The 27359-nt window shown below is 45.0% G+C and overlaps 4 protein-coding genes across 5 annotated transcripts; 3 read left to right on the top strand and 1 right to left on the bottom strand.

Moving 5' to 3' along the window:
- Window positions 1–3035: 3035 nt before the first annotated feature.
- LOC125554061 (expansin-A24) lies at window positions 3036–4391 on the top strand. The gene is made up of 3 exons (XM_048717678.2): window positions 3036–3329; window positions 3437–3761; window positions 3830–4391. The coding sequence occupies exons 1-3, from the start codon at window positions 3185–3187 to the stop codon at window positions 4137–4139; spliced, it is 780 nt and encodes a 259-aa protein (XP_048573635.1). The 5' UTR covers window positions 3036–3184; the 3' UTR covers window positions 4140–4391.
- A 6992-nt stretch (window positions 4392–11383) lies between these two features.
- Window positions 11384–20266, top strand: LOC125552474 (uncharacterized). 2 transcript variants are annotated; one of them, XM_087518760.1, is made up of 6 exons: window positions 11384–12031; window positions 12690–12956; window positions 13982–14027; window positions 14120–16057; window positions 16414–19261; window positions 19340–20266. In XM_087518760.1, exon 5 carries the CDS (start codon window positions 17896–17898, stop codon window positions 18652–18654), a length of 759 nt encoding a protein of 252 aa, XP_087374886.1. In that variant the 5' UTR covers window positions 11384–12031; window positions 12690–12956; window positions 13982–14027; window positions 14120–16057; window positions 16414–17895; the 3' UTR covers window positions 18655–19261; window positions 19340–20266. The 2 variants fall into 2 exon arrangements, with proteins under 2 accessions (XP_087374886.1, XP_087374887.1); XM_087518761.1 differs by having other exon boundaries at window positions 14120–19261.
- Window positions 18865–20064, top strand: LOC147976393 (uncharacterized). Its single transcript, XM_087520845.1, has 3 exons — window positions 18865–19261; window positions 19340–19472; window positions 19590–20064. Exons 1-3 carry the CDS (start codon window positions 18865–18867, stop codon window positions 20062–20064), a joined length of 1005 nt encoding a protein of 334 aa, XP_087376971.1.
- Window positions 20267–21936: 1670 nt separating the features above from the next.
- LOC147976392 (uncharacterized) lies at window positions 21937–22815 on the bottom strand. Its single transcript, XM_087520844.1, has 2 exons — window positions 22744–22815; window positions 21937–22470 (listed from the first exon to the last, which is right to left on the bottom strand). Exons 1-2 carry the CDS (start codon window positions 22813–22815, stop codon window positions 21937–21939), a joined length of 606 nt encoding a protein of 201 aa, XP_087376970.1.
- Window positions 22816–27359: the final 4544 nt, after the last annotated feature.

The following is a 27359-nucleotide window of genomic DNA, read 5'->3' as shown; positions in this document are numbered from 1 at the left end:
GTTTTGTGATGGGTTCAATCTTACGGTGCTCTATATCCCTGTGGCAGAAGAGGACAAGACACATATTTGTATTGTTGTCATTAAGGGTAAAATGATGGAGTTTATTCTTATTGGTTGGGTTTACTCTGTCTACATCATGTCATCTTGCTTAAGGCGTTACTCCGTTTTTCATGAACTTAATACCATAGATACATCATGTCATCCCTGGATAGTGATCGATTGGTGGAGTAATAGTAGTAGATGCAGGCAGGAGTCGGTCTACTTGTCTCGGACGTGATGCATATATACATAATCATTGCTTTGGATATCGTCATAATTATGCACATTTCTATCAATGCCTAATAGTAATTTATTCACCCGCCGTATGTTATGTGTTCGAGAGAGAAGTCTCTAGTGAAAACTACGGCCCCGGGTCTACCTTTATCATATTATAAAATCCAAAAATACGGTGCTGCAATTTTATTACTTTTATTTTGTTTTGTAGTTTATCCATCTACCTATACAAGATTTGATCATTGCAAGTAATGAGTTCAAGTAGATTGACAACCCTCTTGCCCGCGTTGGGTGCAAGTATTTACTTTTGTGTATGCAGGTGTTGTTCATGAGGTAAATATTTGTGTCTACTGTACTGTATCTCACCTCCTCTTCGGGAAAAATTCCAACACGGATCACAAGTAGCAATTTTATCTACTTAATTGTTGAATTAATAGATGGGACAAATCTTTTGTCTTCATTATTGTAATTATAAAGAAAAAAAGACCACCACATGACACATATGGTAAGCAATTCATCAAAATATTAACAAAAAACTAGTCACCGCTTGGTACGTATATGCTTTTCCCGTTCGTTTTAAGTTTGTAACCTCATGTTACTACCACACTATGGAATCTCCGATGATTGACGAAACTTAGAGCAACTCCAACTGGGTGACCTAAACTATCCGAGCGTGTCTATTTGGATCGAAACGGATCAAAACTCTGGCCCAACGCACACACCCAAACCCAAAACGCGTATGTTCAGTGTCCGTTGTGGCCCCACTTGTCGGTCGCCCAACCACCGTCCGCAATCGTATTAAACACAGTCACCTACCTCGGGCCCGCCTAGCAGTGGGTGGAAGTTGTGGGTCACCTCCTTTCTAATGCAAGCGTGCGGGGGGGGGGGGGGGGGGGGCTCATCCACTTCCCTCTCCCTGTCCACATCTAGCCAAGCTTGCCCCCTCGCTGGCGACGGCCAAACCCTAGCTCGCCACGGGGTTCTTCGCCAAGGACAAAGGGAAGCTCTGCCTCAGCGCCAGCTCGTCCCGCACGTCGCCGTTGCCGGCTCCTCAACACGGCGGGCTGCCACAGGAAAGGGAGCGACTGTACATCCCGGTGCACCAGGCGTGATGGCACTGGCAGTACCTCCAGCCACTGCCCTATCCAGATGTCAACCTGCCACATGGTTGTCATCTGGACCTGCACCGCATCTCGATGCTGGCGGTGCCCGATTGGTGCGGGCGCACACCAAGGAGGTGCGCAGGCGCCGCGAGTTACTGACGCCGGAGCAGCTGCGGTTCCCTGCGTACGTGCCAGACTCTCCCAACTGGGAGGTCTTGTTCGCGCTGGAGCATGAGGAGGAGCGCCGCCGCGGCATGTAGCTCAACCCCGCCATCCCACCACCGCCCCCGGAGGTCAAGTGGCAGGAGGAGAAGGAGGTGGCCTACCAGGCCGCGCTGGAGGCGGCGATGCAGTGCGCATTGGAGGAGAGCAGGCGCGACGAGGACGCGCACTGGGAGGGCCTAAAGGAGGCCCTCGTGTTGTCAGCGGCCGGCGACTATGTCATCCCCTCCCCCCCCCCCTCGCGCGCCGTCGCCACACTCCCCGAGCCGAAGGTTGAGCCGCCGCCCACGGAGCCCGAGCGGGAGCGATACCAATGGACCGGCCAGCTCCGCGAGTGGGTCCACACGCCGCCCATGTGGCTCGGCGTGACGCCGGAGCAAGAGACGGTGTACCTCGAACAATGGAGGGTGCGCGCTGATAGAGGAGCACGCCGAGGGCGAGCGGCGGATGCAGGTGGAGCGCCGCTGGGCACGGGAGGAGGAGGAGGAGCGCGCCCGCCGCGGCATAGCAGTGCAGCCGACGCAGGAGGTGGCGTGGGCCTGGAAGGCAGCATTCCCCTTGGCTGGCCCGGCGCCAGCGTTGATCGACCTAATCGGCCCAGGGGAGGACGATGACACCTAGGATAGCGCGCGGGGAGGCACAATTTTTTTTATGTTTTATTAATGCTTAAATGGACTTTGGGCGGCGGTTGACTAGCGTTTAATGTTTAATTATGTTAAGTTTGAGCGTGTTTGTATTTTTTTTAAGTCCACGTGCGAGAGATTATGCCGGGTCGGCATTGGATGCATGCGTCGATCCAAACGAAAAAACGGAAACAACCCTCCAACTGATCAATTCAAACGGACAAAAGGCGAATGAAATGTGTATCCGTTTAAATCGCCGCGTTGGAGTTGCTCTTCGCAGACGATTAATCTAGTTAGATTACGCACCCTGCACTGCCTCAAGGACAACTCTCTGTTTCTTGAGGAACAAACCATTACGTTCCGGCATGCCCACGGGCGCCGCCGATGTTTAGGACCAGGTGCGGTGATCCGTTCGATTCAAGGAACAGAGGAGACACATCCTTTCGCAGACGGACGCAGCGAAACGTGGATGGAATACCCAGAACTATATAACAGTCAAAAAAGTCGTGCAAATATCACCCCTGAAAGTGAAACGTCAAGCAAGCACTTGAAAATCGCGAAACGCCGTCCATTTCTTCAGAAAGTGTCAGGCAGATACCGATAAATAGTTGGTATTATAAGGCAAACACAAATGGACCATACGTGTCTGCGCGCATATACAATATTAATTTGGATTAGCCCGTAAGCCATGGTGCGGCTCGACAAGCGCACGCTACCCTCTCCTTTCGTGATGACTGATGACCTTGCTGAGTCCCTCCACCTACGGTCGGTTGATCACAAGCAAAGGCTATATATACGCACACACACATTCATCCAAACATCATCACACAGCTAACCGTCAGAAGCAAATCCTGGCTGATACACGAACAAGCACATAATCATCCCAAGAACACACAGCTTCCTACATCACCTACGTACAGATTAGTCCGCGAGTTCAGTTTGCAGGGGCATCCAGCGACAGACATGGCGTCGGCTCCAGCTCGAGCTATTGCGGTGGTGGCTCTCATGTTCGCGTGCTCTGGGTTGGCCATGGCCGCGGACAAAGCACCGACATGGCTGAGGGCGCATGCCACGTTCTACGGCGGCGCTGATGCCTCCGACACCATGGGTACGTAACTAGCTTATCTCAAAATCCCTGTATAGGCCAATAGAACAGTGAATACCACATCTCGTTCTGCCTGTTCTGAAAGCATACGTACGCTCGATTCAACGCAGGTGGGGCGTGTGGATACGGCAACCTGTACTCGGCGGGCTACGGGACGCGGACGGCGGCGCTGAGCCAGGCGCTCTTCAACGACGGCGCGTCATGCGGTCAGTGCTACAAGATTGCTTGTGACCGCAAGCTTGCGGACCCGATGTTCTGCAAACCCGGTGTCACCGTGACAATCACGGCCACGAACCTCTGCCCGCCTAACTATGCACTCCCGAGTGACAATGGAGGATGGTGCAATCCTCCGAGACCGCACTTCGACATGGCGCAGCCGGCCTGGGAGAAGATTGGTGTCTACAAGGGTGGCATCATCCCTGTCATGTACCAGAGGTAGCTACGGATGAGTATTTACCACTGCTATGTGCCTGTCTGCAAGTTACTAAAACCAATTTTTGCAGGGTTCCATGCGTGAAGAAGGGTGGGGTGCGGTTCAAGATTGCTGGTCACGATTATTTTAACCTAGTTAACGTGTTCAACGTCGCAGCAGACGGCTCGATCAAATCCATGGATATCAAGAGCTCTGACTCAGACACATGGGCGCCAATGGCTCGTAACTGGGGCGCGAACTGGCAATCTCTAGCTAATCTTACCGGGAAGATGCTCTCATTCAGATTGACCAGCACGGATGGGCGGACGCTTGTGTTTAACAATATTGTGCCGGCTGGATGGACATTTGGGCAAACATTTGCGAGCAAATTACAGTTTTAATTGAACACTCTCGACAGAACAATCTAGTAATGGTTGTTTTTTTTTCTAAATTTATTTATTTCTGGTGTGGTGCTTAAAAATACTCTATATTAATTTAAGCACTACTTGTATGGATATATCCATTGGTTGGTCACCACACGTAACATTGTAACTCCAACATCCTTGTATGTAGTATGTGTTTAACTTGTTGTACTCATAGTTGCGCTTATATTAATTTGGCTGGTGCATATAAAACACGTCTGGTTCTATGGAGTTACCTTGAATGTTTATTTTATCGGTTTGGTTGTACCTCTACCTTCGGTGACTAACAAATAATTGAACTAATTAATTTTAAGATAACAATAAGAAGCATTTTAGCTTAACATTGAGATTCATGTAAGTGCAAAAGCAGAGAATTCGACATCTAACGGCTCAACTAAGAAATGACTATTTGAAATCGGCCGAGAAATAGTTCTCTTACAACTGACAATATATAGCATGGGTCGCCTACTTTCTTCTTCAAGGCATCGCCTTGGAAGCACTGACTATTTGGTGTCGGTCGTAGTATTCTTGGTGTGCATGAGCGGGTGTTTGGGGTCAACATTGTTGTGACCTGCTTGGGTCCAGTGTGTCAACAACAAGTAGCATGGGTTCGATCAGCGTGCCGGCAGCACAGAACATTTGTGCTTGTCGTCCTCTTTGTAACGGAGTGGTCTAGGTCCACCTCCTATAAGACCTAGCTTCCCACTCTAGTGTCGGTGGGGGTGGCAATCACAATTGTGGTGTGTCGATGATAAGTTAAATCCCGTATCAACCTATCTGCCTTTGCTGCCAAGACGAACCCCGAGAGCTCGAGACATCCCAGTGACACCAAAAGGTTCGCCACCACCTTGGAAGGAGGGATACCACCATACAACATATCAGAAAAAGGGAGGAGTCTACGAATAAGGAAGAAAGACCCTACATGCATCCTAAAAAGACGTAAGGGCAAGACTCCAAGCCCTATATGCCCTATGCACCCACATGGAAGCCTCCCACAAGTAGTTCTATATAAGGGCACCAGGGACATCATAAAGGGTGACCTTCTCCTGCACCATTGTAGTCTAGACCACCTAGAAAGGATTTCACACTTATCGCCTGAATCTCCGCCGTGTCATTTCGTCGAGATACTCTGTCTCATTGATATCCCCCTCCCCCCCCCCCTCCCCCGACATTGTAATCTTTTCTATTCTCCACATCTTCTATATCTAAATAGCTAGCCCCCACTAACATATTTCTCTCAATATGCAACCATGTCACCTCATTATTTAACATGCATGGAAAAAGGCCCACCCCAACATACATCTATGCATAATAAAAATCCACCTCAACATGCAAACATGCATGCACTGAAAATTCCATCCTATCATGCTATTTACATTTAATTCTTATATTAGTTCAAAAACTATTATTTTAAATATTCATGTTTCATATCTTCTATATCTAAATAGCTAGCCCCACTAATATATTTCTCTCAACATGCAAGCATGCCCCTCATCATTTAACATGCATGAAAAAAGGCCAACCTCAACATACAAGTATGCATAATAAAAATCCACCTCAACATGCAAGCATGCATGCATTGAAAATTCCATCCTGTCATGCTATTTACATTTAATTCTTATATTAGTTCACAAACTATTATTTTAAATATTCATGTTTCATATAACCAAAACATCATTGAAATATTGCAAAATATTTCCGCAACAACGTGCGGGGCATCATCTAGTATATAAGAATAGAGCAAGGCAGGGAGTAGGGATTTTACCCACATCAAGGGCCTAAACCTGGGTATATCGTGTGTTCGTGTCCAAAGACCCCCCTGGTCTCTTAACGTGACGCCCCCTCGACTTAAAAATTCGCGTACCCCCTGCTTCTCAGTTGCATCTTTTACTTTAGGACTCGAATAACCACCAAACGTCATATTTGGAACGACGACAACGCGAATAAGCGGCTCCCTCGAGACACTCCCACACGCGAACAGTAAACCCCCCGCGTCAACCCAAAGGCATACATGCCCTTTGATAGGCCTCCTGGCCCAATCACCAATCCCATGTGCAAGAAAAAAATGAAAAGTAAAAAAGATTTCCCATGATGTAGGTAAAAAAGACCATATTAAAAAAAATCATCTTGTACACAACAAAATTTGCCAAAGTTATAAAGCATAAATTCAGCATACTTGATAGGAAAAAAACATTATAATTTTGTTTTAAACCAAAAATGAGAAAAATATATTATGTTTTGTTTTGGATAAATCATGGCGAATTCTTGAAATATTTGTAGTGCACATGGAAAATTCTGCATTCAAAAAAAATTGTGTGCTTATGAGAAGGATTTTTTATGTGTCAATAAATCTGATTCTATATTAATTTACAATGGTTTGAAAAATAAAAATTGCCATGGTAGGTCCAATAAAAATTGACATGGTACAAAAAATAATAAACATTTAAAAAAATTGTCATGGCCTACAAAATGAATTTACCATGGTTTGTTCAACAAGGGGGTACATAAAGGAATTTACCAAAGTTTGTTCAACAAAATTGTCATGTTCCAAATAATGGATAAAATTGCCATGGTCTAACAAATAAAATTGGCATGGTGCAAATTTTATTGTCAAGGTTTAAGTTAAATTTTGGATTGGTCCAAAATATAAAAAGTGCAATGGTAAAAATAAAACTTCCACGGTCCCAACATGTTTGCAATGATCCATAAACTAAACTGCCACGATCTATAAATTAAATTTGACCATGGAACCTAAACTAAATTTGCCATTAGTGGAATAAATATGTGTACGTTCGCCATGATGGTACATAAAGGAATTTACCAAAGTTTGTTCAACAAAATTGTCTTGTTCCAAAATAATGGATAAATTTTGCCAGGGTCTAACAAATAAAATTGGCATGGTGCAAATTTTATTGTCAAGGTTTAAGTTAAATTTTGAATTGGTCCAAAATATAAAAATTGCAATGGTAAAAATAAAACTGCCACGATCCCAACATGTTTGCAATGATCCATAAACTAAACTGCCATGATCTATGAATTAAATTTGACCATGAAACCTAAAGTAAATTTGCCATTAGTGGAATAAATATGTGTAAGTTCGCCATGATGGCAAACAATTAAATCCGTCATATTGAATTGATCATGACAAAACACAACTTGGAAACCCTGTTATGTATTAAAAAAAGTGGGACCTAAGGAGACAGAAGCTATTGGCAAAAAGGAGTTAATTAGCCATGCTGTTTTGTAAGACAATAAATATCATGGCAAGAATAACTATGTAGATCATGACAACCGTGACACATATGCCAAGCTATGTGAAAAAGAAAGATTTTTCCCTAGAATGTTAGACAGATTTGGCGTGGTCTATATAATAGATTTGCCACTAGTTTGACCTTGTTGTTTGTGCCTAAGTTAACAAAAATTACCGACCTAATGTATTGCCCATGGCAAAAACACGCATACACACGCGCGTGCGCGCGCACACACACACACATTCCACTCTCTCCCTATCCTCCTAGTGTGAGTGGGGTGTGTGTGGCAGTGGCGGTGGGAGACGAGATAGGGAGAGTGGTGAGGGATCGCAAAGTCTCTTTTACCGGTTCCTGGAGGTACCAACAAACCATCCACCGTTACTCTGGTTTGCGATTCGTGCGTTCACGTGGCCCACTTCTCGTATAACACTAGTATTCTCATAACCCATCTCTCGTATAGCACCGTTGGATGTCAGATGGCTGGTCCACCTTTGCACTAGTATGTCAGCTACAGGTACTACTTTTGCCAGTGCATTCTACGCATGCATGCAACTTCTTTCCTCTCTCTGCCCTTCCAAACAAATGCATCTTTTTATTTTTGCTTACAATTTTAGATGGTCACTATCTTTCATATTAGAAATCCGTTATTGAAATTTTTTATATATTCAAATTCCTTGCAACATGATCTTCAGAACAAGTTCAAACTTGAATATTTTTCAACTAGATTTAGAATAATGAGTTTCACATTTCACTTAGTCAAAAAAATAAATTTCACTAAGTTCATAGATATAAATTATTTCAAAGAATTGAAACATATATTTCAGTGTGTATATTGTGAGTGTAAAATGTTTTCCGAAACTAGTGAAATGAGTGGAATCTATCTTTTGTAACGAGTGAAATCACTTTTTTGATACAACTGAAATTAGTTTCAAAAAAGTGATTTCACTCATTACAAAAATAAGTGAAATCTATCTTTTGTAATGAGTGAAATCACTCTTTTGAAACAACTGAAATAAGTGAAATTGTTTTTTTATAAATGAGCGAAATCTGTTTTATGAAGTGAGTGAATTTTTTTTTCCATTTGATAACTTTTTGAATTGTGTGAAATAGGTTTTTTGAAATAATTGAAATCAGTTCTTTGCATCGAGTGAAATCAATTTTGAAATATGTTTTCTCAACTAAGTGAAATATCTTTTCACAAGTGAGTACAAATTATTTTCTTCATATGAGTGAAATATGTTTCTTCAGATGAGTGAAATTGGTTTTTTGAACATAAACAAATGAGTTTTTCTAATGATTGAAATTAGTTTTTTGAAATAAGTGAAATACGTATTTTAATTCAGTGAATCTAGTGTTTTGAATGAGCCTAAATCCATCTTTTGAAAATGAGTGAAATAATTTTTGAATGGGCATAAATCCATCTTTTAAAATGTGTGAAATAAATACCATTTCACAGCGAAACAATTTTGTGTTTTATGAAAGTCATTTCAAATATAACTGAAATATATAAAATAAAAAGAAGTTTAAATATATCCAAGATTGATCTTGTTCTGAAGATCTTGTCATCACGATTCCAATATATAAAAAGTTTCAAAAATGGATATTTCATTTAACAAATACCAATCATGCAAAAAATTAGGATGAAATTAAATACAAGTCATTTGTATGGAGAGACAGAGAATGCATGCAGCGCACGGGAACGGATCCTCTAACATAGAGGAGAGAAGTCAGGTAAGCTACAGTGCAAGTTAGTGCAAAATGAAGAAGGAAAGTCAGGAATAATGTAGAAAACACTGTAGCGACATATTACTGCACACAATTACTGTTCGTGGAAATAAATCTGAAATTAATTTTATTGCAACATAATTTTGTTTGTATGTAATTTTTGTAAATGTATACAGTAGATTTGTAACTTACAAATTAATTCAAATCGTTTTAGTCTTAATTCTGAAGCCTTGATTGTATCCCCATTGAGGTGTGGAAAGGTCTCGGGGACATAGCGATAGTATGGCTAACCAAGCTTTTCAACCTCATTTTTCGGGCAAACAAGATGCCAGAAGAATGGAGACGGAGTATATTAGTACCAATCTTCAAGAACAAGGGGGATGTTCAGAGTTGTACTAATTACCGTGGAATTAAGCTGATGAGCCATACAATGAAGCTATGGGTGAGAGTCATTGAGCACCGCTTAAGAAGAATGACAAGCGTGACCAAAAATCAGTTTAGTTTCATGCTTGGGAGGTCGACCATGGAAGCCATTTTCTTGGTACGACAACTTACAGAGAGATATAGGGAGCAAAAGAAGGACTTGCATATGGTGTTCATTGACTTGGAGAAGGCCTATGATAAGATACCGCGGAATGTCATGTGGTGGGCCTTGGAGAAGCACAAAGTCCCAGCAAAGTACATTACCCTCATCAAGGACATGTACGATAATATTGTGACAAGTGTTCGAACAAGTGATGTCGACACTGATGACTTCCCGATTAAGATAGGACTGCATCAGGGGTCAGCTTTGAGCCCTTATCTTTTTGCATTGGTGATGGATGAGGTCACAAGAGATATACAAGGAGATATCCCATGGTGTATGCTCTTTGCGGATGATGTGGTGCTAGTTGACGATAGTCGGACGGGGGTAAATAGGAAGTTAGAGTTATGGAGACAAACCTTGAAATCAAAAGGGTTTAGGCTTAGTAGAACTAAAACCAAGTACATGATGTGCGGTTTCAGTACTACTAGGTGTGAGGAGGAGGTTAGCCTTGATGGCCAGGTGGTACCTCAGAAGGACACCTTTCGGTGTTTAGGGTCAATGCTGCAGGAGGATGGGGGTATTGATGAAGATGTGAACCATCGAATCAAAGCCGGATGGATGAAGTGGCGCCAAGCTTCTGGCATTCTCTGTGACAAGAGAGTACCACAAAAGCTAAAAAGGTAAGTTCTACAGGACGGCAGTTCGACCCGGAATGTTGTATGGCGCTGAGTGTTGGCCGACTAAAAGGCGACATGTTCAACAGTTAGGTGTGGCGGAGATGCGTATGTTGAGATGGATGTGTGGCCACACGAGGAAGGATCGAGTCCGGAATGATGATATACGAGATAGAGTTGGGATAGCACCAATTGAAGAGAAGCTTGTCCAACATCGTCTGAGATGGTTTGGGCATATTCAGCGCAGGCCTCCAGAAGCTCCGGTGCATAGTGGACGGCTAAAGCGTGCGGAGAATGTCAAGAGAGGGCGGGGTAGACCGAATTTGACATGGGAGGAGTCCGTTAAGAGAGACCTGAAGGATTGGAGTATCACTAAAGAGTTAGTTATGGACAGGGGTGCGTGGAAGCTTGCTATCCATGTGCCAGAGTCATGAGTTGGTTGCGAGATCTTATGGGTTTCACCTCTAGCCTACCCCAACTTGTTTGGGACTAAAGACTTTGTTGTTGTTCTTGTTGTTGTTGTTGTTTTAGTCTTAATTCTATGGATGTAAAGAAGGAAAATCAGGATTATTGTAGTTTACATGACTTCTCTTCTTCACGTTAGAGGATCCGATCCTGCAGCGCACATCTCTTGCTTCTAACTCTCTCTCTCTCTTCTGCAAAAAGCTGTCAGGCACTGTTTTGTCTCAGGTGTGCCGTTGTATTGACCGGGTATAGCAGTGGGATTCAATTTACAACTTATACAGAGTCTAACAACACGAATCTTGATGAAACAGGACGGACGACGGATGGTGCGCCGGTACCTCCCACCACCGGTAAAAATACTTTTTAGGGTGAGGGATTCGTTCGCGTCGATATGCACTTCCAGCGAATGATTCCTAAATCTAACGTGTCTTCCTCCTCTGCTTCGAGATCTGTGTGTCTCTCTCATCCAACGGCATCGTGCGCGTTCACGTGAGATGTCCAACACGAAGATGTGTTCCCTTACTTTTTCTCATTGGCCGATGAACGAAGTATTGTACCTAAAATCTTAAAAGTGCACGCGCACCATCTGGTGGAAACGAGCGGCCACGCTAGCCGACAACCCTTTGTTCCGCTCGCTCACAGCGGCTCTGATTCCTTCTTTCCCTCCGCTCGCTCACTCTCTCCACCAAGCCGAGGCGAGGCGGCCGCCGCGGCCGCAGCGACCTCGGCGAGCCCTCCTTCTCCCCCGCTCCCCTGACAACCGCCCGCATGCCGAGGGAGCCCTAGAAGCACGGGCCACAACCGCGGGGCTCGGATCTCGCCCCGACTCGATCGACTCCATCCAGTTCATCTTCGGCGAGGACGCCGGCGATCCCACCTTCTCCCCCGCGCCCCCGCGGCCGGCCAGCATGCCTTGGCTTCGAGGGAGACCTAGGTGTGTGCGCTACAGCCGCGGGGATCGAATCTCGCTCCGTCTCGACGCCATCTAGTTCACCTTCGGCGAGGACGTTGCTACCAGGACGGCTGCCGCCGGCGGCGCCGCCGCATTCCACAGGCCACTCATCGAGCTCCATGTCTTCCGGAAGGTCTTCTACAGGGCACACGCGCATGTGGAGGCTACTGGGTTCGCTCGCTCGGAGGCATTTGGGGGTGGCCGAGACATGGATGCTTCCCGGTGCTCACTTTGTTGCCCGCTCTTCCACATCATCGTCGTCACGCCCGGGACGCCTGGTCAGATCGAGGCCTTAAACTCCCTACTCTTCTCCTCATATCTGCAGTTCCAAACTGATGTGCAGCCGAAACTGCACGCATGGCATACAGCCGACAATCATATCCAACGATGCACCAGTGCTGCTGCCATGCGTCGTACGCTGTAATTTTAGCGTCGTCCACAAATCGTGTGTATAAAATCGTGTGTATAGCAGTGCTGTTTGCAGTTGAGTCAGTGCTAATCTCCTTGTGCTTGGAAAACAGTGTTCGAAACTACTGTACTAGTCTGAAGAACAGTTTACTGAAACTTTCGCTAAATCATTTTCAGTTAGGACATGGAAATAGTCTGAACTATTGTAGGATTATTATAGACAATCAGTAAGAGTTGTTGTATATACCAGTCTCTGCACAGATGCTAGAAGCTTTTCCTGAACCTAGTTGTTTGTTGGGGGGAAATCATTTCGTAAGTAAAAAAATCCACACTGAACCTTGATATGGAAAGTATTGGTTTTGATGCTGTTGTTCTTCAGTTTAATGCTAGTGGTAAAATTCGGAACCTGAAAACCCAAATCAGTTCAGCTTAATAGAGAATACACTGTTTTGAACCTCATTACAGTGTTTTGAGGTTTTGTACACCAGCCATCTTCTTGATCTTCTCATTAACCCGTTTCTATGTGAGGTGCATGCCGGAGGAGGTCTTGGTACAACATTATCAGGTCAGGCAGAGCAGGAATATCAAAGTGGAGCTAGGTGTCAAGGAGCATGCACATTGTGACAGCAATCAAACCGGGATTGACAATAGTGTGGATAGAATATTGAGGATTGGTATCCAGGAGAATGCACATCGTCACAGCGAGCGAAATGTGATCGATGGATTGGCTCTAGAGCTGGATGCAGTGTTGTATTGAGCTGGAGATGAGAAAGTGAGAAGCATACCTCCCCGCAGGTGCTTTGTGTTGCTCTTTTTCTCAGTGTGTGCTAACGTGTGAGAGTGATCCCGGCGAGTTCTGAGTCACCAGAGTTTTTGTTTAGGGGAGGAGCAAGGTGGGAGGGCTTTGGTAGTGTTGATAGAACACAGTTGTACTAAGTTGGTCATGGTTGTAGTCTAAGTTGGACACGATCATTGCGAAATTGCACAACACAGCCATACTAAGTTGGCTAGATGATGATTTTGCTTAAGTTTATCTTTTTTTTGCTACTCACATTTTTGTTGGTATCCACAGTAGTTGTAGTTGCACACATAGTAGTTCTCAGTTGGATACGACCATTGAGAAGTTGCATAATGCAGTGATACTATGTCGGCTAGATAACGTCTCCGCCACAGGACGTCGGAGCACTGAAACATTTTTATTACCAGACTTGCACCAAAGCAACATATTTTTATTCATACGTTCTTTTCAGTTGTGATTGTAGTGTCTTATTTGGAGTTGTACTATGAACCGCCACTCCATGCATGTCCACCAAAAACTGGGCAGTATCAACACGGGACATCCTTGTCCGATGTTGCAACGTTAGGGGTCTTAGGGTTAGTTATTTAGAAGTTTTCGCAGATTTTGTGTGAATGTTTTTTAGCCATTTGTGCAACCGGGGCAGCTTCCCTTGTGCAACCTGTTATATTGAACTCGCCAACTTCATGTTAAAAATAGCCAACCTAACTTTTTGTTTTTGATGGAATTTTTTGTTTTTGGCTGGCAGTTTTTTTGTACAACTAGGCAGCAAATCATGTGCAACTTTTATTTTAATTCAACCAGGGTAGTCTTTCTAAGGCTGCTATTTTTTTAGTTGCACAGTGAGCATGCAAACGATGTGGATCACACGGTGATACAAAGGCCTTTTGTAGCCTTTTTTGCAACTAGGCAGGTCCCCTTATCCAAGTTGTTTTGATTGACTTGCCAACCAAGTAGTATAACTGTTTCTGGGTGGCAATTTTGTTAATTTTACAAATATGTTTGTTCTTTTTCTGTTTTGCAGAGACAAATTGGTTGGTGAAGGAGAGGTGCCTGGCAGTGAAACAAAGGTTCATATTTTCTTTTTCTTTTATCCCATGACCATTAATTATGCTCTTCTCTTTTACCCTCTCAGTAGTTCAATCTTTTTTGTTCATTGTAGGGTTCTCCAAATAGGACCTCTCGGCGGGACTCAAAACGGGGTGCTAAGCAGGAACCATGTGGCACTGATAATGACGGGGATGGAGAGGATGATGACGTGTCCCAAAGAGTATCTAAATGAGTTGGCATCCTCATACTTTTCTAGTTGCACAAGAGTACCTAATTAGCTGGCATCCTCAGCATTTCTAGTTGCACAATACCATCCAACTAGTTGACATCCTTAGTCTTTTTGTAGCTGCGTTGACACCCTCAACATTTCTTCTAGAAGCTGAAACCTGAATGTGCAATTTTTGATTGGTCATGCAAGCACTGAATATTTCTTTTCGAGTATCTAATTAATTGGCATCCTCAATATTTATAGTTGCACAATAGTATTCAATTAGTTGGCATCCTCAGCATTTCTACTTGCACAAACATTATCCAAGTAATTGACATCCTCAACCTTTCTAGTTGCACAAGAGTAACTATTTTTTTTAGTCCCATCTTCAAATTTTTGAGGGTTGCCCAAGAGTATCTAATGACTTGGCACCCTCAGCCTTTCTAGTTGCACATGAGTATTTAATTAGTTGGCATCCTGAGCACTTTCTAGTTACACAATATCATCTAACTAGTTAACATCCTCAACCTTTCTAGTTGCACAAGAGTAACTATTTTAGTTGGCATCCTCTGCATTTTGTAGTTGCACAACTAACATAATATCAAGTTGGCATCGTCAACCTTTTTATCTAGTTTTTCAGAAGAACATATATTTTGTGTGCAGTGTTAACTAATCACCTTTGGCTCCTTTTGTTTTGCAAAACCGCATGTGCTCAAGTCGGAATGTGATCACCTTTGGCACATTTTTCTCATGACAAGAAAAATAATTTCATCTTCTTTCCTATTTACTTTTAGTAACATCATATAGAACATAGTCCCCCTATTTGCAATTTGTGTGAGACAAGCCTATTTGTACGCTCATTTTTAATATTGTTCTTGTGCTTTTTCTAGTCTAGTTTCTTTGTTGCACACATTTATAGAAAAAGTTGGGATTTGGATACAAGTTTAGTTGCACAATTATATGTTTATATTTGCAGACAGCAAACCCAGTCTTTTTTAGTTTCATCTAGTATGTGTGTTGGTTGTATACATTTTTTGCAGGAAAAGATGGAGTGAATGTAGTGTCTGTGCAAATAGAAGCCCATATTTGTGCCAACTAAACATGGATCCAAAACCATCTTTTCCTGCAATGTGTGCAACCAACAGCCAAAAGATTAGAACAGATGGTCTCCAGTCTGGGCTGTTTTGTTGTACATTTGCATAAAAAGGTTGGCTTGGACCCGTGCTTAGTTGCACAAATATGTTCAGAAACAGTACACCCAGTCCATCTTTCTAGCCTGGGATGTTTTTTTGCACACATATTGCAGGAAAGTTGGTTATGGACTAATGGCTTAGTTGCACAAATATGTGCTTCTTTTCACACAAACAGTACACCCAATCCATCTTTCTAGTCTGGGCTGTTTGTTGCACATATTTTGCAGGAAAGATGTCCTTGGATTAATGCTTAGTGTGCACATATATTTACTCCTTTATAGTTTTGGCTGTTGGTTGCACACATTGTAGGAAAAGTTGGCTTGGATCCACGATTTAGTTGCACAAATAAGGGCTTCTATTTGCACAGACACTACATCCACTCCATGTTTCTAGTCTAGGCTGTTTGTTGCACATTTTTTTTTGCAAAACTACTCCCTTGTGTCTATTTGCACACATCCAGGCAGAAGTTGGTTTTGCTACTGGGTCTACTTGCACAAAGTGGTGTTTAATTACAGAGACATTAGACTACTGTTGCTACTCCCTTCAATTAGGAGAAGATTGGTGGTAGATCCAGAGGCAAAGGGGAAGGGGAAGTGAAGGAGGGAGGATCTGGAGCCAGAAGGGAACTTACCTTGATTGATGCTGCCTAGTACGCCTCTCTCCTCCCTCTACTTCCGCTCGGCCAACTGCTCATTACGTGAAGTTGGTTCATGTAGCACTAAAATTGCACCACGTTGTATTATAATTGGTTGTGGTAGCACAAACGGTGGTCTAAAAAATAGTTGCATCTCATAGTATAAAAGTTGCACCATCTAGTACAACCAGTTGGCAATGAAAAAAGTTCATCAAAACATATATAAATGGGGTCTACTTTTAAAGACCCCGCCGCAAGGGTTCCGATGGTGAAAACGGATTTTAATTTTGACATGTAATTCAAAAGTTATAGCTTTTTGAATTTTTTGGAATGCAATTAATTGCCTTTTTGCTTTATTACTGGCATGGCAGAGCACATGGAAAAGAACTTGGGCCAGCGTGAAGGCGAGTGGATGATGCTTTTTGATTTTGGTCTCTGGAATCAGCGGACTTTCCTAATCAGGAGATGGGACAAAAAATTTCCTAATACAGCCGGCTGCCGAGGAGCGCTAGCGAGCGCACGGCTGCTCGCTAGACGCGTCCAGTATTGTATCTGGTCTCAATCCCACATGCTATTCGGCACAAGGACGTGTCTTTGATCAGACCGAATTCGAATCTGTTCTTCGCCCAACAGAGTGAATAGCAAAAAACTACCACATTACGGGCTATCGTTTCGAAAAACTACCGCTTTTTTCAATTTTTTAAAAAACTATCACAAAAGTGGCTGGCTGTTCCAAAAAACCCAAGTGGCCGAACGGTTAAGTTTTAACTGGGGTTATGACATGTGGGGCCCGCTCGTCAGGGTTTTGTCGGCCACAGTGCTCACGGCACGCAGGTGACGGCCGTTAGGGCGCACGGGCCGTTCCGACCAGGTCAAACGGATCCGGCCCGCCCTCACTCTGTCTTCCCCCTCTCTGTCTCCCTCTCTCTCGTGCGCGCCTCCCTCTCTGATGGTGGCGGCGGCGGCGAAACTAGGCCATGGCGGCCATTCAATGGGTGGAGGTGGAAGGGGGGATGGAGGCGGCGAGTTCTCAGAGGTTGATAACTGGCTGGGGAGTGGTAGCTTCGCAACCCAGCCGGCGGCGCCGCCGCCACCGCAGCGGACACCATAGGCTGCAGCTCTGATGCAGGCTCCTACGCCACAGGCTACACCGCCGTCGCCTGATGATTGCCAGTTCTCGCTTGAGTACAGAGCAGCGAGGTCTCTTGCTAGCGCCGTGCAGGCAGATCCGGCCAACTCCCAGCACTGGGCCTCTGCATTTGGAGGGGTGGAGTAAGTTTTTTCCTCTTATGAGCTCCTTCAACAGTTTCTGCATTTCTGCTTGTTCATTTCAAACAACATAACATAATTTAGTTAGTTTTTTGACCAAACCCTAGGTTGATGCTGCTGTGATTCATCTTAGAACATGAACATGCACTGAATAATAGTTGAGCAAACACTCTGTGGCATGTTTTGGATGCAACAGTATCACTTAGCACTGAAGGATTAGTTAGATTTAGTAGAAATGCATGGTGGATTCAAAGAAGCATTTGTTGGATTCAGATTCCTTACTGTACTTTATAGTTAGTGTGCACTGAATTTTTGTACCAAAAAACACTTAGTTAGTTGGGCTTTTCAAATAACATATTATTTAATGCAAGCTGGATGATGAAATTTGGGATGTTAGGCTGCATTTCCAGGGCAGAGATAATATGGAAAGGAGGTTTTCTGTTTCAGACATCACATTTTTGAACTTGATAGCACTTACTGAGACTGAAGGCTATGGGTCAGATGACTACATGTACTGGGTAAAAGAACAAGGGATTGAATAGGAATGTTTATTTCTTCTGGACAGTCAAGATGCAGTTGAAGAAATGATAGACCACTCAGATTTCACAGTGCTCAATATCATTGTTTCCAAGGCAAATGAAGATAGAGATGTTGATTGTAACAGGGCTCACAATGTTTGTGAAGAACACATTCCAATAGGCAGTCCAGCGGGGGGTTCTGGTTTTGTGTTAAGTCTGTCACAAGATGGAGTGGTCCACCCGCTTGAAGTTAATTTGAACACACAGCAAAGCTGTAACTTCAACATTTCAGAAGCTAATGGTGGAGATGATGATGGACAGGCTGCTAGTCAAGAGGATGATGATATTGACAAATCATCCTCAGACTTTGAGATTGATAGGGGTGACTATAGAGGGATAAAGATGTCTTACAAGGCTTGGAAGAGAGGTGAAGAAAATATTGGAAATAAAGAAGAAAGAGATGTTGTAGAAGACAGACCACAGTTTGAAGGTGACAGTGATGTTTCAGAGTTTTGGCAGGAGGAGAAAGAGGCTGACAGTGGAGAGGAAATAGTTGTGGAAAAATGCAGGCCTGAGAAACTCAAGCCTGTGAGAAGAGCAGCAGCAAATCCAGGTCCAACTTCCAGAGCTCACAGTCAGCCAGAGATCCCAAAGTTTCAAGATTTTGTACCTGAAGCTGATGAGTATTGCTTCCCTGGTGATGTGGGCATTTCTGACTCAGATGGGGAGACTCCAAGACTACCTTCTGGAAGGAAGAGAAGATTGAAGAAGAAGAAGAAAGAGAGGAAATGGTATGACCCAAAGGTACCTGATGCACATGAGTAGCTGTGCAAGGACCTTTGCTTCACCAATGTGTATGAGTTTAGAAAGGCATTGAGAAATTTTCATGTTAGGACTTTGAGAAACTTTCAGTACCATAGGAATGAACCATCAAGGGTTATTGTTTGGTGCCTAGAGAGGAAGAATGGATGTGAATTTTTCATGACTGCATCCAAAGTAGCCCATGAAGATACATTCACAATCAAGAAGTGCCACATGGATCATAGTTGTGGAGCTTGTGGAGAGAGTATAAAGGTTACTGCTGAATGGGTTGCAGAAGCTGTGGAGGACACAGTTAGATCAAATGTAAAGGCTGATGTAGAGACAGTTCTCAAACATACTAAGAAGAAGTTTGGGGTGCATGTACCTAGGAGTTTGGCATATAGGGCAAGACTGATGGTTGTTGATGTTGTGCAAGGTGATCATAGAAAGCAGTATCTGAGGTTGAGGGACTACCTACAATGTGTGCTTGACACAAACCCTGGAAGCAGGTGCATAGTGACAACTTTTGAGGATCCTTTGAACCCAGCCCCCACAGAAAGGTTCAAGTACATGTTCTATTGCCTCCAGGCATCAAAAGATGGATTTCTTGCTGGTTGTAGGCCTTTCATAGGTACAAATCAGTGATTTAATCATGTTAGAAATGTAATCAAGTTATTCAATTTTGCCCTAACTATCTCTGTTTATGCAGGACTCGATGGTTGCTTCATCAAGTTATCCACATGCCAGCAGATATTGGCAGCAACTGGGAGAGATGGGAACAACAATGTGTTCCCAATTGCTTTTGGGGTGGTTGACAAAGAGGATGGGCCTAACTGGACCTGGTTTTTAAACCAACTTAGAGTATGCATTGGCACCAGCAACTAGTTTGGGAACTACACCATCATGTCTGACAGGCAGAAGGTATTTTCTCTGACTCTGTATTATTCTTATGCACATAGCAATGCTGCTATAGTTATCTCATTACTACCTTATGTAATCAAACAACAGGGCCTTCTTAAAGCAATTAATGAAGTATTTCCTCAATCCCCACAAAGATATTGCCTAAGACACATATATGCCAACTTCCAGTCAGCTGGCTTTAGAGCAGAAGAACTTAAGAAATGGGTTGACAAAGCTAGCTATTCCTTCACTGAACATGGTCACAAAGAAGGAATGGCAGGTTTGAAAGCAGCATGTGAACCAGCCTACATGTGGTTGAATGGCATCCCTAAGGGCAACCACATCTGCTACAACAAGGGCAACCACATCTACTGCAGTTTCAACAGGTGGATCAAGAAAGAGAAAGAACCCACCACCTGCTTCAGCACCAGCCAACAACACCAGGTCAAGTGCATCATCTCCAGCAAAGAACACCAGGTCAAGTGCAAGAGGTTTCAATGCTCCAAGGGCAGCATCAACATCAGGTCAAGCTGATGTTGGTTCTAAGAGGAAGAGGAAGGCCCCAAGAAAACTTGCTTTGTATTTCACAGCCAGTGGCAACCATTGAATGTGTTGCACTCAACTATGCTTTATGCCTTGAACTCTGCTTGTTAGGCATGCTTGCTATTTGTGTTATTTGCAGTGAACTCTGTTTTCATTTGAACAATTAAGTTATGTGGTCTATGTATGAACTGCTTGGAACAATTAAGTTATATAGTCTGTGTTTGAACTGCTTGGAACAATTAAGTTATCTGTTGTCAAGCTCTATTTTGTTGATATGTCCTAGGTTATGAATTGTTTCATATGAAATTATTTCTTATGCTGAGCATTGTTATGTAGATCAAGTGATTTATTTTGTTGATAATTGATTGATATGATTAGGTTAATTTGGTCACTTTGGGGGGCAACTTGTCGACCAACCCCAACAGTGGCTAGTTGTCGACCAACCCTAAAGCCACCCACATTTGGCCACTTTGGGTGGCTACTTGTCGACCAACCCCAAAAGTGGCTACTTGTCGACCATCCCTAAAGCCACCCACATTTGGCCACTTTGGGTGGCTACTTGTCGACCAACCCCAAAAGTGGCTACTTGTCGACCATCCCTAAAGCCACCCACATTTGGCCACTTTGGGTGGCTACTTGTCGACCAACCCCAAAGTGGCCACATTTGGCCACTTTGGGGTGGAACTTGTCGACCAACCCTAAAGCCACCCAAATTTAGCCACTTTGGGTGGCTACTTGTCGACCAACCCCAAAGTGGCTATTTAGGACCAAAACCTAACATATCAAAGCTAAAACATCAAGATTTGCCCATCTAAGCACCAAACCCTAAGAGATCAAACCTAAAACAACAAGATATGGCCATCTGACCAAACCATAACATATCTAACTTAAAACATCAAGATCCACCAGATCAATTCATTCATACATACAAATATAGATAAAAGATTCACTCATAAATTGCATCATAGACAGATTGATTCATCACATAGATAGATCATTCAACATTTTTCTTTCACCAGCTTCATACTTTGCATTGCATCATAGACAACTTGATTCATCACATACATAGCTCATTCAACATTGTTCTTACACCAACTTCAAACATCACATAGATAGAAAGACAGATCTAGGAACACAGAAACATAACAACAGCATCATGGGTACAAAATCCTAGTACACCTCTTCCTAGTGACCTGAAAGGGATGGAAATTTGCCCTCCTCCTTGCCCAGTAGATGATATCATCATCACTAGGGTTGGAACCAGGGGGAATGCCTCCAGGAACTGCTCTATGTCCTTGCGGTTGCGTGCTGCAAGGATCATCTCAGCAAGTTGCCTTCTCGCCCTCCTCCTTGCATCTTTGCGCCTGGCTTGCCTGGGCACCTCTTCTTCTCCATCTATGACCTCTCCAGGATCCATCTCTCCCTTGGATTCTAGGGTTTCTTTGGCGGCTGGGGGGTTGAGAAGGGTGGGGATGGGGGGATTGACTGCGGTTTCACTCAAGGGGTGGGCTTTATAGACTACTAATGGTTGGTGGTAGGTAGGTGGAGTAATAAAACAGCCCAGTCTAGGCCCACAATGTGTACATAATGGTTTTAGGCCCAAAAATATACTAGTTCAGCATTGCTACTTTCAGGAAAACAACCTAAAGAAATAAAACAGTTCTTCACTGCATTACTTAAGATAGATAGGTTCTTAACAGTACAATAACATAAGCCAGACTTAGCAAAGGTTCTCCACCACTCTAGTTACCATAACTTAAACAGTTCATATAGGACTGCACAAAATATACTCCTACCATCATCTTGCAAGGCCTGTTATATGTGTAGGCCACCTTACTTACTTAACCACCATTGTCCAAATCTTCAAGTCTCCAGTATGGCCTTGATTTTCTCAAGCTTTTCCTTGCTCCCATGGCCAGCATTCAGCAGATCAGCAACTACTTTCTCAAGCTCTGTCTTCTCTTGTGCAAGAAGATCCCTGTCCACCTTTATCTCTTTCATTGCCTTCTTGGTGTTGTGAATTATGTCTGCCTGGGCCTGAAGGATACACCTCTGTTCTTTTGCTAGCCTTAGCTTCTCCATCTTCATCTCCAGCTCTAGCTCTTCCTTCTGCTTCTCAAATTTCTCAGCATCCATTGCTTTTTGGTAGTTAATCTTGCCAACACCATCCTGCCAGTCAAACATCTTGCTAACATCATCAACCATTTTATGATACTCAGTGCAGAGATGATCATAGTCCTTCTTCAACTTGGCAACCTCATCCTCATATGCATGCTTGTCTTGAATCCTTCCAAGGTTTTGCTCATGGAACATTTCCCACAACTTGATGAGGCAATTCTTAAGTACATCAGGCCAGGCAGGATCAACCCACTGAACTACACCACAATTCACACCTCCCTGTAGTTTGATCAGAGAACACATACTTCAGAAAATGCATAAATTCAGTTCTAACTTCAATTCAAAAAGAGGATTGGTACACAAGGAGGACATGTAACCATAAATTCAGTACTAAATTCAGTTCAAACAGAGTTAATGTACAAATTCAGTAACCACTGGGCATAACTGAATCCACTAGGCATAACTGAATCCACTAGGCATAACTGAATCCACTAGACATTAACTGAATCCACTAGGCATAACTGAATCCACCCAGCATACTCAATTACTCACCTGAACAGGGCATCCATAGAACCTCCTCCCAGTGTTAGCACCTTCAAAAGCAACACACTTCCTAGGCTTCATATCGTGCAGAGTGGCTCAGGGATGGTGTCAGGTGTGTCCTACATGCAATAAAAGGTAGATCAGAACCAATGCATCAACTAGTTCAACTTGAGTCAAGCTTTGCCTTGCTCAAGGTCAGATCAGACATCACAGTGCCATCCATACCCTAGATCAAAACTAATGGATAACCAAACCAAACGAATCCATCCATACAAATATACAGCTCATCAACCCTCATTCCCAAATCGATTCAACCCTAACCCTAACCCTAGATAATGACAGAGAGGAGGAGGATGAGGCTTACAAAGTACTCCATGTCCATCAGGTTGCCCCCATGCTGTCGTCGGAGCTCTCATCCCCATCATTCCAAGAAGGCATCCTGGCCGGCGACGAGGAACTGAGGTGGTCGGCGATGATGGAGAGCTCGGCCAGGGGAAACAGAGCGAGGGGGGAGAGTGAGAGTGAGGGGGAGAGTGAGAGTGAGTGAGCGCGAGGGAGACAGAGTGAGGGCCGGATCCGTTTTGACCTGGTCGGGACGGCCCGCGCGCCCTAGCGGCCGTCACCCGCGCGCCGTGAGCACTGTGGCCGACAAAACCCTGACGGGCGGGCCCCACATGTCATAACCCCAGTTAAAACTTAACCGTTCGGCCACTTGGGTTTTTTGAAACAGCCAACCACTTTTGTGGTAGTTTTTTGAAAAAAATAAAAAAGCGGTAGTTTTTCGGAACGATAGCCCGTAATGTGGTAGTTTTTTGCTATTCACTCCGCCCAACACGAAGCGGAAAACTTGGGGAACACATCTCGACCACCACGTGGGCCATATATATCGGAGCCAGGGTTTCCAGCTCATTTATATTCAGCGAAAGATCAGATAGCACGTACGGGCGTACCCGGCCGGCAAGGCGAGTCAACAATGGCGCTCTCGGCGTTGAGCGCTCGTATGGGGGTGGGCGCCTCCAGGATGATCGTCAAGGCCGTCGGCGGTGGCGGAACCGGCAAAGCCAGCAGCTTCAGCGGGACTCTGAAGGTCGTCAGCGACAGCAGCGGCGGGGTCGGCCGCCGCGGCTTCGGCCAGATCCGGCGCTTCTCCGGCGGCGCAATGGCCCATTTGCCTGAGCAGATAACCAAGGACCCCTCACAACACGGCGCATGTTACTTGGCCGCTTACTTGACGGGGATCGTCCTCTGCAGCGCGGCCCCGTTTGGTTTAAAGTACATTGCCGATCGGTACGCTGAAAGACGCAAGCCTCGCTACGGCGAATTCAGGGACGACGTGCGCCAGTTCGGCGACGAGTACTTCGGTGACCAGTGGCCGGGGGCGGACGACAGGAAGCTCGCCGAGCTCGGCAAGGAGATCGCCCTGCTAGGCGGAGCTCTGAGCAAGTGGAATCGAGGCATTGGCGAGCTAACCGTAGGGCTAAGCAGGTGTGATCCCCAGCCGGAAATCGCCCGGCTGCGGAAGCAGCCCCTCCACCCTGGAACCCCCGACGAAGTGTTCGAGATCCGCAGGAAGTGCGATTATGTGGTGGAGGAGAAAGCTGCTGAACTCTCCCGGTAGCGGGCGGCGGCTGATGAAAAGGTGGCTGAACTCAACAGGGAGATCACGGAGCTGCTCAGGACGATCCGGAAGGAAAACAAACACTGAGCTGTTCTTCCAGGTCGAGGAGCAGAACGTCCATGAAGTTCAGAACGGATGGTGGTAGATCTTAGGAGGGGAGGGGACATGCAGATTTCTAGTATTTTTTTTACTAGTTAATTGTCATGTAAACGTATTTTTATTGTCATGTATTTAATAGTGTATTAGTAGACTGCCCGTGCGTTGCCACGGACCAACAAATAAATTTGTAAACAATACTTATTTTACTCCCACGAACAAGCACATTGCACGCAATGTTCAACCACAACACAAATGCAAATATCTTCCTCTCTATTCCGACAAACAACATGCACCCCTCTAGCCTCTCTTCTCCATTGAACTTGTCGTCCATCGCTTTCTTTGTCCATACATAAATCATCCTCTCAATCTATTGCCCCTTGACTCCGCATGTGGGTTCTAAGTTGATGTTTTGTTGTCTCACTCTACTACATACACAACGTGAAACACCACCAACAAATGATGAGATATAATGCACCTCACCTTAATACAAATAATAAGAAAAGGGGGCATATGGACATGGAAACATTCTTCCCATCACATGTTCATTCATAAACTGACTACAAATTCTAAATATACTAAACCTGATCAGGTTTAGTTTACCATTTTTTTTGACTTTTTCTTAACAGTAAAAATCGGACCAATGGGTGGGCGGCACGTGCTTTAGTGGGGGGTATAGCCGGGTACGCGGTTTGGTGCGCGTACTGACTGCTGCCGGAAACTATAAAAAAATAAATCTTAATCTCTCCATTGGCTGCATGTTCTGATTTCTTCTTAGTTGGTGATTGATTGCATGTCCTGCACGTGGAGAGATCGAGAGTCTGCACGGCTGTCTTCTTTATCCTTCCAATTGAGTCGGTTGCCGCCTGCACGTTCTGGGTTTCCTACGTTGTCGGTTGCCGCTTCCATGCAGTTTTCTGGGCCTTTCTACAGCATGTGTGGCAGTTGTTATCAATCAATAATACTAGACTCACGGGGTGTATCCGACGGACCTTTACGGGGTGGCCAACGTGCCCTCTCATAATTCGCCCCCCCCCCCCTGATTTTCACTGATGGGCCCGCTGCCCTTAATTAAATCCTAGCCATTAATATTTAATCAACCTCGTAAAACCCCGTAAACACCCCGTGAGTGTAGCATTGCTCGTTTTCAATTTGTGCTCTTCCTCTCTGCTGCCTCCTATAAATACTACCCGCTTCGTGCGTCCGTTTTTCATTCCATCTGCTCCCGTCTGCTCTTTCTCCTTTCCAACAACGGCTGCCATTGTTGGGCCGGCGATGGTTGCTTCTGCTCCTGTTCGGTGTGGACAGCCGCGTCGGGGTCGTCCTCCTGGGATTCGGGCGGCCGTTATTGCTCGTGTACGCCGTGCCGGCATGCCTCTTCCTTCTGCGGATTCCTCGTCGGTGACGGCAGGCGCTGCTCAGCGTGGTCGGTTGGCTGGGGTTGATTTAGTGCGGCATTTCCACTCCGCGTCTCGCCGGCCGCTTCGCTCTCGCCGGGCTGGTGGGTTTACTTATTCTTCTGTACTTGCAGTTCCATTTAGATTGTTCTTCTTCTTGTTTGTTTGGAGTGCAGTCATCTTATTTGGTTACTTGATTTCGTAGGTAGCCAGCGTTCTGACTCGCCCGCGACGTGCTCAGCTCTACACGGAGATAACCACGTCTGCTTGGCGGTGGCTCTCCACGCCAGCGCCCGTTCCTTCTTCACCCGACGACGATGGCAGCGCCGTGATCGCATAGCCTGCGGCCTTCCACAGCGAGCGGCGCGCCGATCACGCTCGAGGTCGCCCTGCTAACCGTCTTATCGCCAACGACGTCGATGATCACGGCGAGCTCGCCCATGGAGGGCACCCAGTGCAGCCCTACATCGTTCCACGTTTGTGCAGCGACAGCGGCTGCACCAGACCAGCCCAGAATACTGCTGCTCCTCGAAGTCGCAGTTCGAGCTGAGAAACATAGGGGCGCCACAGCGGACGGAGACGTCGACGACGCAGCATGCGGCGCAGAGCAGGGGGCGTGGCGCCAGCGGAAGGAGACCGTGTTGGCGTCGTGGATATGGCGGTCGCACAGCAAGCAGAGCCCCACTGTGTCCGCCCGGAAGTATACCACGGGCAGCGCGCGGGAGCATTAGCACTCCGTTGTGGGCACCATGTCGGCGGCAACCCCTAGCACCATGCATGTATTACTCCACGGAGGGAGTATGTAATAGGAGTAGTTTTTATAGTAAACAGATGAAGAATGGCATGTGCATGTGGTTCTTGGCTAGATGCCACTGCACGGAGGATGCGGCGATCCTGTATTTTCATGCAGGTTCATTGCACTCTACGCGTGCGGCAGCTGCGACACCTCGCATCTCGATCGATCCGGGTAAGAGTAATTTGTTCGCCATCTGCCTCTTTGCTACAGGAGCTATGCATATGTTTCATGATCACGGCCTCTCTGAATTTAGAATATATGAATAGACCATGCATGACCGGGTGTATACATCCGTTAGTTCAACTAGCTAGCTAGCTAGCAAGGAAAAAGGCAGAACCAAAAAAGAGATCGCATGCAAGCCTTTGTTCAGGTGTGTCTGTAGCTCGGTGCTTAGCTGTTTTAGCTTTTCCATATACGGTGCAGCCGGTTTCGACTTGCATGTGTATTCTCAATTTAGAATATATGAATGTTTGTCTTCTTGGGAAGTGCTTGTACAAATTTGGATCTGAAGATGCAACTCACGTACTGCAGAAAAAGTTTCTCAGTAGTCAGACTTTGTCAAGAGCCGAAGAAGGACCTAGGCACTCACAATTTTGGAACTCCCTCATGGGATTTAAAGACCTGTTATTTTCTTTCTATACAAGGAAAATTGGCATCCCACCAGATTCTTGGAGGATCTGTCGATGGGAGTGGTTTTTCAGCTCTGGGTGCCCCTACA

This window comes from Triticum urartu, chromosome 4A (genome assembly GCF_056163025.1).
Source record: "Triticum urartu cultivar PI428250 chromosome 4A, HENAU_Tu73, whole genome shotgun sequence".
Lineage (NCBI taxonomy): Eukaryota > Viridiplantae > Streptophyta > Magnoliopsida > Poales > Poaceae > Triticum > Triticum urartu.
This window is presented reverse-complemented; position numbering and strand designations above follow the sequence as displayed.